Source organism: Notolepis coatsorum (assembly GCF_963971535.1).
Source record: "Notolepis coatsorum genome assembly, chromosome: 8".
Lineage (NCBI taxonomy): Eukaryota > Metazoa > Chordata > Actinopteri > Aulopiformes > Paralepididae > Notolepis > Notolepis coatsorum.
This window is the reverse complement of record NC_140172.1, coordinates 133,123,653-133,138,306: the sequence shown is the minus strand read 5'-3', so window position 1 is coordinate 133,138,306 and position 14,654 is coordinate 133,123,653. Positions and strand designations below refer to the sequence as shown.

Sequence of the window (14,654 nt, the reverse complement as noted above, 5' to 3'; positions counted from 1 at the left end):
TGGCTACCGCACCACTAATGGGACTATTTGTTCATAGTGCGTATATATACTGCGCTACTAAAGTAGGACTTTCTTTTCAGTCCAGTTTCTTACCCTCCAATAGAGTCACAGACGTAAAGCCTCCCCGCGACGCCACGTGTGGGAGTAAGGCCAAGTTCGCCTACCATCGGTATTGAGACATCGTGTATATTAATATTTGAATAGTCATATTTGGCACTATATCGTCGAGTTGGACGTAGTCTATTAAGCTAATAATAGTCTGTTAATATATAGTGCTTCGTGCGGTGAGAATACTACCGTAGTCAGTACCCCATCGTTTCGGGCAGAGAACTGGCTGCTTACCCAGGGTGGTTGACCCCATGTGAAGCTGCACCCGAGGAGCCCCAGAGCCGACGAGCGAGTGGACCTGTATACCGGATTATTCTACCGACGACAGCCCGCCTTCCCAGGCACGGATTATGCTTTGTATACTTTGATTATTCCATGGATAAAGACCCCCGACACTGCCGTGTGTTGGAACCCCCCCCCCTGGAGAGGACGCAAGGTGAGGAGACGCTCTGCAAGACGAGGTCGCTTCACGTCTCTCCCCCGTGGACCGGAGAGAGCCGGCCCACAAAGAGTCCACCTGCTTTCATCTGTGGTCCAAGGATCGCCGGCGCATTGAACGGCACTACAGTGGGTTCACCTGGGATACCCTTGGCCGGACGAGGCAGCCGGATTCTACCCCCCCCCCCCTCCTACTCCTGTCGGCTTACAAGCGACCGGATTAACCCCCTCTAGTGTATCTAGTATATAATCATTAAAGTATCATTGCTGTTATTCCTTAACTATTCCAGGTCGTATATTTACCACCTGCGCCTTCAGAGATTGGACATTCTCTATTGATATACCGACGAATACTCTTTGCCATAAAAGTGCATACTATTTCAATTCATAAATGTAATTAAGTGATTAAGTGCTTGTTCTACACACCATCGCTGTGTAGAAATAAAGACCTGTTTCGACTTCGTACATTTGTGTTGGATCCGTTTCATCTACGTGAGAGTGTTTATGATAATATATTTATGCCGTGTACTGGGTGGCCGAATATTAAGTACAAAGGTAGTGGTAGTAAGTATCATATCTAGTAATACAGTCAGGGAATTGTACCCCTCAGTTAAAATTGGTCCTTCGAGCCGGATGGTAATTAGTGTAATATTAATATAGTGTTATTAATATTGAAATGGCCTATGATGAACACTCCACGAAACGATCCTCCTAACCAACGCCCGCAGCGCGAACGACGGCTCCCTCAGTACTTAGAGGCTTACGCTGTCAGTCAACAACCTAGTCTTCTACTAACAGTAAACGCGGTAAAACTAGAAAGTAAAAGTATGTCTAACCCCAACGCCCAGACTACCCCGACCATAGAGGCCCCTACGGGCTCTAATGTAACTGACCAAGTTCACGGTGGGGACCAGTGGGAACCAGACATGACTTCACACCCCGCCAGTACTGAAGAAGTAGTCCCCGATGAGTCCCGGGAGGAATACAACGCTACCGAGAGAGAACTCGGCACGGAAGAAGACGGGGAGAGCACCGTGGAGATAGAACTCCAAGGCTCCGCAAGGAGTACCCCGAGGGAAGGCTCCCCTATACAACCGCCTTCTCCAGAGGCAGAGAGGACCCTACAGCAGGCCTTCCTCATCAGCCTGAACGCCGCTGCTGAACGCGACCGACTGCAGATCCAGCAGCGAAGCGAACACGAGCAGATACGTCTAGAAATAAGACGCATTCAGATGGAAGAGAATGTGGCCCGAGAACGAGCCGGTGCTCAACGGGACGCAGCGCGCGACAGACAGCAGTCGCAACTAATAGAACAGCTGATCAGACGGACAACACCCTCTCCCTCCGCCAGAGGCTCCAGGAACTCGTCTAGACACACCTCCAGGGCGGCATCCCCTAGCCGAGTAAACAACCCTGAACTTGACCAACAGACGAGGTCTATACCCCCCACAGACCACCTCCCCCCACCGGTCCAAGCGAGACCTAGCAACCGGGAAGGAGCAGCATATCCTGTGGAGAGGCTAAACCAGAGACTACAAGCACTGGATGACCTAACTGAAGACGAAGAGGAAGAGGAGGAGAACCACGCCCGACGACAGCACAGTACTCTACCGGACCAGGAGGCCCGGTACAGCCCAGGCTATACTCCCGCGGAGCTGCGCTACAGACCCCCGACTCTATACCCGGGTGAGCACGACGCACGACCCGCACCGAGGAACAGCACCTGGACAAGCGGGCCATGGTACACTGCCGGTACCAGCCCATACCAAGGAGCGGGAGGAGACTCGCCTAGGAGGCCTCTCCCCCAACGCTCGCCGATGTATCCACAGTCAGCGTCATACATTGGCACGCCTATGGTACCCGACTTCACCCAAGAGAACCGGGCCCAGTATACAGAACTCCGCATGTGTCTGGAGACCATGTTGGTGGATGTATTGGATGAACGCCACAAATACGCCATCCTACTGAAGCACTTAAAGGTACTCCGCGCACATAATATAGCGCTCGCCTACGCAACTTCCACCACCCCATACACAGCAGCGCTGGTAGCATTGGACCAGAGGTATGGGCGCATATGGGATTACGTGATCCAGGAGATCCGACACATCGACCGCTTACCCCCAGCAATAGACAATCGAGCACTGGACGACCTGTCCATCAGAGTGCAGTCCCTGGTAGGGATGTTGGGAGCGCAAAGAGAGAAGGGGAGGCATGAACTTTACGCCAACTCAAATGTGGAAAGGATCCTGGAGAAGCTGCCGCCCGCTCGTCAGGAGCGATTTAGGCGGCAGAGGGACCACAGAGACCCGAATGGCCCCGAACCGAACCTCCTCGATCTAGCAGACTTCCTGGCGAGAGAAGTCAGCAGCCTACGGCTAGATACATTCGGACGGAGCACCCCTGGCTCCAGAGAAGGAACCAGACGACTAAATGATGGAAGAAGATCGGTGACTGTGATGCACCAATCGGAGTCAGTACCGAGCAGCAGGAGCCACAGTACCCCCTCCAGAACGGAGAAGTGGAAGATAGTGTGCCCCTACTGTGAGAAAGAACACTGACTAGCGCAATGTGACTCCTTCCCCAAGCTGAACGCGGAGGAAGCAGGTCAATGGATAAAGTCCAACAAGCGCTGTTTTCGCTGTGCGCGCTCACACATGGCAGCCGAATGCCGCTTAAAGAAAAGGTGCACCAAGTGCGATGGAGCCCATCTGGACATACTTCACGACAGTAACAGACGGCGCCCTTCACCTGCACCATCCAGCCGCAAAGCGAGCGTCATGTACATCGATCCCGCCAGCAGCAGTGGAGCCCGAGTACTCCTAAAAGTAGTGCGTGTGACACTAAGCTACCAGAATAAAGTCCTGGACACTTACGCCGTCCTCGATGACGGGTCAGAGAAGACCCTGCTGCTCGCCTCCGCTGCGGCCCAGCTAGGGCTGCGGGGAAGCGAAACCCAAATGACAATTCGGACAATAAGACGAGATTTGAAGACGATAAAGGGCGAGAATGTCTCATTCTCTATCGCAGCAAGCGGCCAGCCTGAGCGACGGTACCAGATTGCAGACGCTTTCACCAGCCAAGAAATAGGACTGTCGCGGTACACATACCCCGTCGCCAAGCTGATGGAGAAATATGCACATCTGCGCAAGTTACCGATCCCGCTCATAGACAATGCTATGCCGACCCTGTTGATAGGCTCCGACCATGCAGACCTCATTGTCCCGATAGACCGGGTTCATACCGGACCCCGAGGCTGTCCTGCAGCAGTCGAGACCCGTTTGGGATGGACTCTCCAAGGCCCGCTCGCCAAATCTCTCAACCGAAGTACAGCCACTAGATGTCTCCACTCCCGAGTCACAGAGGGAGAAACCGCACTCCTGCAACACGTAGAGCGGCTATGGACCTTGGAACAAATGCCCTTTAAGAACGGAAAGAAAGACATTCGCTCTAAAGATGACATTTACGCCATTCACCTCCTCGAGACAGGGACCAAGAGAGTCCCGGTCAACGGCGTGTTGAGATACGCCACGCCACTCCTGCGGCGAGAAGGAATGCCTACTTTCCACGCCAAGACAGACGCCACAGAACGGTACCTGCTGAACACGGAGCGGCGCTTAGCCAAGAACCCCGCCCAAGAGAGTGTATACCGCGCTGAGATTGAGAAGCTCATCACGGCGGGACACGTCACAAAGATGGACATTGAAGAGGCTGACCAGACCACTGAATCGTGGTACGTGCCCCACCACAAGGTCCATCACAACGGTAAAGACCGCATAGTATTTAACTGCAGCTACCAGATCGGATCCCAAAATCTGAATAAAGAGTTACTGCCCGGTCCCACACTCGGCCCCTCCCTACTCGGCGTTCTACTCCGCTTCCGCCAGGAAAAGGTGGCCATCAGCGGGGACATTAAAGGAATGTTCCTGCAGGTGAGATTAGTAGAGGCGGACAAGCCCCTGTTACGGTTCCTATGGAGAGAGAAGCCAGGAGATGAGCACCCAGCCATCTACCAATGGGAAGTCCTCCCCTTCGGAACGACGTGCAGCCCCTGCTGTGCGACATTTGCACTACAGAAACATGTAGCAGAGGACCCAGCAGCGGACGAAGAGGTCCGACACAGCGTAAAGAACAGCTTCTACGTAGACAACTGTCTACAAAGCCTTTCAACCCAGGAAGAAGCCGAGGCTCTCCTGATTAAACTCCGCGCCTCATTGATCAAAGGCGGCTTTGATCTCAGGCAGTGGGCCAGCAGCGATCCGCAAGTACTGCGCAGCCTCTTCTCCGAGGGCAAGGCAGCCAGCAGCGAGACCTGGATGGCTACAATCCCGGGAGAAGCCCAGGAGATGACCCTGGGATTGGTGTGGCGATTCAAAACAGATTCGCTTCACTACAGACACAAGCCCCTGACTACGGAGCAGGGAAGGCCGGCGGCGGCGCCGACCACCAGACGGAGTGTGTACACAACACTCGCCCGACAATATGACCCGCTAGGATGTATTCTACCGTACACCACCAGGGCAAAAATGATTGTACGAGCATTGTGGGACAAGGACCAGGGCTGGGACGACCCTATTCCCGCACACCTTGCATCCACCTGGAGAGAGTGGGAGATGGAGCTCCACTCACTCCCAGGCGTTAATATGCGCCGAAGCTACTTCCCACCCACGGTGAGGCCAGAGACATGTAAAATGGACTTACACGTCTTCAGTGACGCCTCAGAGGTCGCATACGGATCAGTAGCCTACTTGCGGGCCCAAGACCAGGGGGGAGAGATCTACACAGCATTTGTCCTCGCCCGCTCGAGAATAGCCCCACGCAAGCAACAATCTATCCCACGTCTAGAGCTCTGCGCAGCCCTAGCCGGAGCGCACCTAGCCACGCTCATCCAACGTGAGCTCACCATACCGGTGTCTAGAACAATCCTGTGGTCAGATTCCACGACGGTACTCGCCTGGATCAAATCGGACTCATGCAAGTACAAAGTCTTCGTGGGAGTCAGAGTCACCGAGATTCAAGACTTAACCGAAGAGTTAACCGGAGAAACAGAGTGGCGCTACGTTGATACAAAACAGAACCCAGCTGACGTCATCACCCGGGGGATGCCCCTGGATGACCTCACCCGTCGCAATGTCTACAGTGACGGCCCCGCATTCCTAAGACTCCCGGAAGGACAGTGGCCCATGCCTATCCCGAGGGAAGCAAGTCCAGAGGAGGTGGAAAATAAGAAGTCTGTGTTCTGTGGATTGAGCACCGTAGCCTCCACCGACCCTAACATAGACGATTGCACGTCCATAGAGAGTGCACAACAAAGAACATTCCTGCGGTACCACCCGGAGTGCAAGTCCCCCGCTGATATGTCAGCAGCTAACTACGAGGAAGCAGAATTGCTTCTACTGCAGCGAGCCCAGAGAGACTCGTTCCCCGATGAATTGGCCTGTCTACAGGGAGGAAAGCCCGTCCCATCCGACAGCAGATTAATTCACCTGGCCCCCGAGAGCGACGCTCATACCCTCATCAGAGTGGGTGGTCGCCTACGCAGAGCCCCCAATCTACCGAATGACATTAAATACCCGATCGTATTGAACAGCCGACACAAGGTCACAGAGCTGATTATAAAGAAATACGATGAGGATGTACATCACGCAGGAGCAGAAAGAGTCTTCGCGGAAATCAGACGTCGTTACTGGATCCTACAAGGAAGAGAGGCGGTACGACGCTTCCAGCGAACATGTCTAGACTGCCGCAAGTGGCGCGCGCAGCCCAGCATACCAAGGATGGCTGACCTTCCTCCATGTCGCCTCCGAATCGGTGACAAGCCATTCCACTCAACGGGTATGGACTGCTTTGGCCCGCTGCACATAAAGAAAGGAAGAGGAACCGAGAAGCGGTGGGGTATTGTATTCAAATGCATGACCACCAGAGCGATACACATCGAGCTTCTCCCGACCATGAGCACAGACTCATTCCTTATGGCCTTCCGAAGATTCACATCACGGAAAGGAAGACCGTCTACCCTATTGTCCGATCATGGGACAAACTTCAAAGGCGGCGAAAGAGAGCTGAGAGAGAGCTTCCAAGCTATGGGCCCAGAACTTAAGACCCACCTCGCTCCAGCACAGGTTGATTTCCAATTCAACCCCCCAAACGCACCCCACTTCGGTGGCACTTGGGAACGAGAAGTGCGCTCCATAAAGACAGCCCTGTACGCAGTACTTGGGGCCCAGACTGTGGCGGAAGAAGTCCTAATGACAGTCCTCACGGAGATTGAGGGAGTACTTAACTCGAAGCCCCTCGGATATGTCTCCAGTGATGTGGCGGATATCGACCCAGTTACCCCCAACACACTCCTGATGGGGCGGCTAGATCCTGCATTACCCCAGACAATGTACCGGCCTGAAGAAGCGAACGGCCGACGAATGTGGAGGTACAGCCAAGTATTAGCCGACAAGTTTTGGAACAGTTCCCTACTGCACTACCTACCGTCTCTAGAGACCCGCCAGAAGTGGGTAAAAGAGAGAGACAATTTGACAGAAGGAACAGTCGTCATGATTATTGATCAATCACTGCCCAGAGCTATGTGGCCGGCCGGCCGCGTAAGCAAAGTGATCACCGGTGCCGACGGCAAGGTCCGAGCAGCTGAAGTGCTCGTCCAGGGTCGCACTTACACCCGTCCCGTGGCAAGGCTCATAGAACTGCCTCGACTCCCAGACACAATCGATGATGACCATGACCCTACAACCCTATGACTTTGTGAAGTTGACTGACCCCTACAGCAAACCCTTATGTGTAAATAGACAACGCGATTAATCTGTCTCTGTTTAACTGATTAGGTCTGGGACCTATTCAGGGGGTGGCTGTTGTGAAGGGCCAGATTAAACCGAATATATATATTTATTTATATATATATATTTAATTGTATTTGTATATTCTCTAATATTCCCTGATATCCCTTGTATATTCCTTGTACAATATGCATTGAATATCCATTCTAGCCTACTGAACATCCCATAATAGTCTCCATTCTACTATTGGTCGAGACCTTGGTGCCAGGCTGCCATACCCCTCAGACCCAGTTCAAACGTACCGCTCCACATGTACGAACAAGTCCTAGTTCCGCGTAGGAATCTGGCTACCGCACCACTAATGGGACTATTTGTTCATAGTGCGTATATATACTGCGCTACTAAAGTAGGACTTTCTTTTCAGTCCAGTTTCTTACCCTCCAATAGAGTCACAGACGTAAAGCCTCCCCGCGACGCCACGTGTGGGAGTAAGGCCAAGTTCGCCTACCATCGGTATTGAGACATCGTGTATATTAATATTTGAATAGTCATATTTGGCACTATATCGTCGAGTTGGACGTAGTCTATTAAGCTAATAATAGTCTGTTAATATATAGTGCTTCGTGCGGTGAGAATACTACCGTAGTCAGTACCCCATCGTTTCGGGCAGAGAACTGGCTGCTTACCCAGGGTGGTTGACCCCATGTGAAGCTGCACCCGAGGAGCCCCAGAGCCGACGAGCGAGTGGACCTGTATACCGGATTATTCTACCGACGACAGCCCGCCTTCCCAGGCACGGATTATGCTTTGTATACTTTGATTATTCCATGGATAAAGACCCCCGACACTGCCGTGTGTTGGAACCCCCCCCCCCTGGAGAGGACGCAAGGTGAGGAGACGCTCTGCAAGACGAGGTCGCTTCACGTCTCTCCCCCGTGGACCGGAGAGAGCCGGCCCACAAAGAGTCCACCTGCTTTCATCTGTGGTCCAAGGATCGCCGGCGCATTGAACGGCACTACAGTGGGTTCACCTGGGATACCCTTGGCCGGACGAGGCAGCCGGATTCTACCCCCCCCCCCCCCTCCTACTCCTGTCGGCTTACAAGCGACCGGATTAACCCCCTCTAGTGTATCTAGTATATAATCATTAAAGTATCATTGCTGTTATTCCTTAACTATTCCAGGTCGTATATTTACCACCTGCGCCTTCAGAGATTGGACATTCTCTATTGATATACCGACGAATACTCTTTGCCATAAAAGTGCATACTATTTCAATTCATAAATGTAATTAAGTGATTAAGTGCTTGTTCTACACACCATCGCTGTGTAGAAATAAAGACCTGTTTCGACTTCGTACATTTGTGTTGGATCCGTTTCATCTACGTGAGAGTGTTTATGATAATATATTTATGCCGTGTACTGGGTGGCCGAATATTAAGTACAAAGGTAGTGGTAGTAAGTATCATATCTAGTAATACAGTCAGGGAATTGTACCCCTCAGTTACAAGCATGCTAGCTCTAGTACACTCACAAAGAGGGTCTATGACCATAGTACGCATGCGTTAACTTAAAAGCATCCCGACAGGTGTCTTAGTCGAACCGCAGGGCATTCTGGGTATGTTCCCCAGAGCAGGGCATTGGTCGGGTCGTTTTTTAAACTTTATTGTAGTTATATGACTTTGTGTGTATACTGTATTTTGTATTTCTTTTAGTATTTCTGTTTTTGTATTGTACAGCACTTTGGTACAACTTCGGTTGATTTTAAACGTGCTATATAAATAAAGTTGACCTTGACCTTGGTATCAGAGTTAGCTTGTTTACCTGAAGCAGCTCCTTGGCGGAGCCCCGGCGGTCCACGTCCATCTCCAGACAGCGGTTCAGGAAGTCTCGGAAGACGGACGACAGCCTCTCCGGGTTCTGCAGCTCCGGAGTTCCGTTGGTAGCTATCAGGTACAAGGCCTGGATGGAGGGAAGGAGGGAGAGAAGGATATATACATTTCCTTAATGGTAAATGGCTGCTTTTTTATATAGCGCTATTATCCAAAGCACTTTACAATTTGTTCCTCACATATTACCCGTTCACCACTCACACATTCACACACCGACGGCGGAGGCAACCATGCAAGGTGCCGACCTGCTCATCGGGAGCAGTTAGGGGTTAAGTGTCTTGCTCAAGGACACATCGACACGCTGCCCAGGAGGAGCGGGAATCGAACCGGGAACCTCCGGATTGCCAGACGACTGCTCTACCTCCTGAGCCACTGTCGCCCCATATTGCATATCCTTCTATATACCTACTTATACTAATCTAATCTAAAATAACTGTCTGATAGTATTCACCATGAGTGGAATAACTGTCTGATAGTATTCACCATGAGTGGAATAACTGTCTGATAGTAGTTAAAGTGGAATAACTGTCTGATAGTTGTTAAAGTGGAATAACTGTCTGATAGTAGTCACCCTGAGTGGAATAACTGTCTGATAGTAGTTAAAGTGGAATAACTGTCTGATAGTAGTTAAAGTGGAATAACTGTCTGATAGTAGTCACCCTGAGTGGAATAACTGTCTGATAGTATTTACCCTGAGTGGAATAACCTCAGCTGCTCTTACTGTAAACAATGGTGTTCCACAAGGTACTATTTTGACCTCTGTCTTATTTTCCATCTTTATAAATGAACTAGGAAATGGGATAAACCCAGCACGTTTTCATTTATACGCCGATGATACAGTTGTTTACACAATGGCTTCCTCTTTAACTCAGGCCATAGAGCTTCTACAGGATGCTTTTAATACACTACAACACTCCTTGCTAAGGCTAAGACTGGTCCTTAATGCAAAAAAGACCAAGTACATGACCTTCTCTCACTCTCGAGCTAATACAGCTGTCCCTTCGATTCTGACACTGGAAGGGACATGCCTTGACAAAGTAGCATCCTATAAATATCTGGGCATATGGATTGATGAAAAGATGGCCTTTGATGTTCATATTGGGAACCTACTGAGAAAACTTAAGACCTAAACTGGGCTTTTTTCTTCCGGTTAAAGAAATGTTTCCCGTCTGAAGCCAGGAAGAGAATTGTGCAGAGTTCCTTTCTGCCTGTATTAGACTATGGCGATGTAATCTATATGCATGTTCCTTCCTCCCTGCTTAAAAAGCTGGATTCTGCGTACCATACTGCCATACGTTTTGTAACGGGTGCAGGCTCTCGCACCCACCACTGCACTTTGTATCAGTCATTAGGATGGTCCTCTCTGTACCAAAGAAGACAATCACACATGTTGATTTTTATCCTTAAGTCATTGCTAGGTAAGCTGCCCTTATATATCTCCAGACTTCTGTCCTTTTATACTTGCTTTTTTAATACCAGACGAGCAGCAAATGGGATGCTTTTAAATGTTCCTTTGATGCAGTCAGAGCTTGGTAAAGCTGCATTCTCCTACTATGCTCCCTTTTTATGGAATACGCTGCAAGTAAAACTTTGTCTAGAGGCACTTCCTACTGTGAATGCTTTTAAAGGTATGCTACGATTAGCCCTTTATGAAACATGTAACTGTTTTACCTGATGCTATTGCTGATCTGATTATGCTCCTTGCCACTGCACAAATGGCCTTCTATATTTATATTTGAATTGTATGTTTTTTGTTTAATGCCCTGTTTTATGTTGAAACTTGTTGTGTGCCGTGTTGGTCAGGACGCGTGAATATTTTAGGCAACCAACTTGTGTTTAGCGTTTCTCTGATTGGCCACTACGCCCATGTGACTGCGGCAGCGGGAGAGAGCTGCAGTGCGGAAATAGGCTGCATTCTATTGCCATTCTCTGCGACAAACTCTAACCTTAACCAACTCCGAAACAGCGCCTAAACTTAACCCTTCTAACCTTAACCAACTCCGAAACAATGCCTAACCTTAACCCTAACCTTAACCAACTCCGAAACAATGCCTAAATTTAACCATAACCATAACCAACTCCGAAAGAATATTGCCATGCTCTAAGACAAACTCTAACCTTAACCAACTCCGAAACAGCGCCTAAACTTAACCCTTCTAACCTTAACCAACTCCGAAACAATGCCTAACCTTAACTTTAACCAACTCCGAAACAATGCCTAAATTTAACCGGCGAAAGAATGCACGTTAAAAAAAAGAATAATAATAATAATTGAAGGGAATCGAACTTGTCACCAACGCACCGCAGGATCCACAGCAAGGCGGCGAACCAGTTGAGCTAGTCATCGATGTTAAAAGAGGGGGAATTACGGCTGCATAATGCTTCCGCGGCAAAGCTCCGCTCTACCGCTCCGCTGCCGCGTCGCCGCGGGGGCGTGGCTAGACGCAAGTTGGTTGCCTAAAATATTCACGCGGTCAGGACTCCCTGGAAGAAGAGATCTTGTATCTCAATGGGACATTCCTGGATAAATAAAGGATAATGTCTGATAGTATTTACCCTGAGTGGAATAACTGTCTGATAGTATTTACCCTGAGTGGAATAACTGTCTGACAGTATTTACCCTGAGTGGAATAACTGTCTGATAGTATTTACCCTGAGTGGAATAACTGTCTGATAGTATTTACCCTGAGTGGAATAACTGTCTGACAGTATTTACCCTGAGTGGAATAACTGTCTGATAGTATTTACCCTGAGTGGATTCTCGTTCAGGTAGGGCGGCTCCCCCTCCACCATCTCGATGGCCATGATGCCCAGAGACCAGATATCCACTTTGGGCCCATAGGCCTTGCGGGTCACCACCTCCGGGGCCATCCAGTAGGGCGTGCCCACCATGGTGCTGCGCTTGTTCTGCTCGGGGGTGATCTGGGCACAGAACCCAAAGTCCGCTGCAGGGAGAGAGGGGGATGGGGAAGAGAGAGAGAGAGAGAGAGAGAGAGAGAGAGAGAGAGAGAGAGAGAGAGAGAGAGAGAGAGAGAGAGAGAGAGAGAGAGAGAGAGAGAGAGAGAGAGAGAGAGAGAGAGAAAGTGTCATCGTGTTCCATCCTAACGCATATATTGTGGATTTGGCTTGAAGAGTTCTTTTGACCTGGCCCAGCCCAGCCCAGCCCAGCCCAGCCCAGCCCAGATTCCCCAAAAAACCTATTACCAGAGGTTAAGGTATTTTAAATTATTCCACTAGGGGGAGCCACAACTGTATCAAAACTAATACTGTATCTCTGAATCTGGAATATTATCTGTTTTTTCATAGTTCAGAGCAAACTGGAGGAACCCTAAGAACCAAGCGGTCACTTGAACGTGTAGAATAGTTCCAAGATTACATTCCAACAGTACAGGGACGTTTTCCAATAAGGGCTTTAAAATTGAGCCTTTGAACTGGCGACGAGGAGGACTTACTGAGCTTCACGGAGCCGTCCATGCCCAGCAGGATGTTGTCACTCTTGATGTCTCTGTGGATCACCTGGTTGGAGTGGAGGAAGTCCAGGGCCTGGAGGCACTGTGGGAAACAGACAGAGGAGGGACGAGTGAGCAAGACATCCCCCGTCCCCCCTGACCCTGCTGCCAGAGAGAACTAACAGGGAGCTGCTGCCAGAGAGAACTAACAGGGAACTGCTGCCAGAGAGAACTAACATGGAACTGCTGCCAGAGAGAACTAACATGGAACTGCTGCCAGAGAGAACTAACATGGAACTGCTGCCAGAGAGAACTAACAGGGAACTGCTGCCAGAGAGAACTAACAGGGAACTGCTGCCAGAGAGAACTAACAGGGAACTGCTGCCAGAGAGAACTAACAGGGAACTGCTGCCAGAGAGAACTAACAGGGAACTGCTGCCAGAGAGAACTAACAGGGAACTGCTGCCAGAGAGAACTAACATGGAACTGCTGCCAGAGAGAACTAACATGGAACTGCTGCCAGAGAGAACTAACATGGAACTGCTGCCAGAGAGAACTAACAGGGAACTGCTGCCAGAGAGAACTAACAGGGAACTGCTGCCAGAGAGAACTAACAGGGAACTGCTGCCAGAGAGAACTAACAGGGAACTGCTGCCAGAGAGAACTAACAGGGAACTGCTGCCAGAGAGAACTAACAGGGAACTGCTGCCAGAGAGAACTAACTGCTGCCAGAGAGAACTAACAGGGAACTGCTGCCAGAGAGAACTAACAGGGAACTGCTGCCAGAGAGAACTAACAGGGAACTGCTGCCAGAGAGAACTAACAGGGAACTGCTGCCAGAGAGAACTAACAGGGAACTGCTGCCAGAGAGAACTAATAGGGAACTGCTGCCAGAGAGAACTAACAGGGAACTGCTGCCAGAGAGAACTAACAGGGAACTGCTGCCAGAGAGAACTAACAGGGAACTGCTGTCAGAGAGAACTAACAGGGAACTGCTGCCAGAGAGAACTAACAGGGAACTGCTACCAGAGAGAACTAACAGGGAACTGCTGCCAGAGAGAACTAACAGGGAACTGCTGCCAGAGAGAACTAACAGGGAACTGCTGCCAGAGAGAACTAACGGGGAACTGCTGCCAGAGAGAACTAACAGGGAACTGCTGCCAGAGAGAACTAACAGGGAACTGCTCTCAGAGAGAACTAACGGGGAACTGCTGCCAGAGAGAACTAACAGGGAACTGCTGCCAGAGAGAACTAACAGGGAACTGCTGCCAGAGAGAACTAACAGGGAACTGCTGCCAGAGAGAACTAACAGGGAACTGCTGCCAGAGAGAACTAACAGGGAACTGCTGCCAGAGAGAACTAACAGGGAACTGCTGTCAGAGAACTAACATGGAACTGCTGCCAGAGAGAACTAACATGGAACTGCTGCCAGAGAGAACTAACAGGGAACTGCTGCCAGAGAGAACTAACAGGGAACTGCTGCCAGAGAGAACTAACAGGGAACTGCTGCCAGAGAGAACTAACAGGAAACTGCTGCCAGAGAGAACTAACAGGGAACTGCTGCCAGAGAGAACTAACAGGGAACTGCTGCCAGAGAGAACTAACAGGGAACTGCTGCCAGAGAGAACTAACGGGGAACTGCTGCCAGAGAGAACTAACAGGGAACTGCTGCCAGAGAGAACTAACAGGGAACTGCTGCCAGAGAGAACTAACAGGGAACTGCTGCCAGAGAGAACTAACTGGGAACTGCTCTCAGAGAGAACTAACATGGAACTGCTGTCAGAGAGAACTAACAGGGAACTGCTGCCAGAGAGAACTAACAGGGAACTGCTCTCAGAGAGAACTAACAGGGAACTGCTGCCAGAGAGAACTAACAGGGAACTGCTGCCAGAGAGAACTAACATGGAACTGCTGCCAGAGAGAACTAACATGGAACTGCACTGCTGCCAGAGAGAACTAACATGGAACTGCTGCCAGAGAGAACTA

General features: G+C 50.3%; 1 protein-coding gene across 1 annotated transcript in view; it reads right to left on the bottom strand.

Moving 5' to 3' along the window:
* LOC311233336 (serine/threonine-protein kinase PAK 3) overlaps positions 1-14,654 on the bottom strand; it is a 123,771-nt gene that overhangs the window by 2,067 nt on the left and 107,050 nt on the right. Inside the window, exons 13-15 of the mRNA XM_084320299.1 lie at positions 12,672-12,771; positions 11,968-12,164; positions 9,152-9,289 (exon numbers count right to left, since the gene is read on the bottom strand). Of these exons, the coding sequence (XP_084176425.1) occupies positions 9,152-9,289; positions 11,968-12,164; positions 12,672-12,771 (435 nt within the window). The remainder of the gene's footprint in view (positions 1-9,151; positions 9,290-11,967; positions 12,165-12,671; positions 12,772-14,654) is intronic.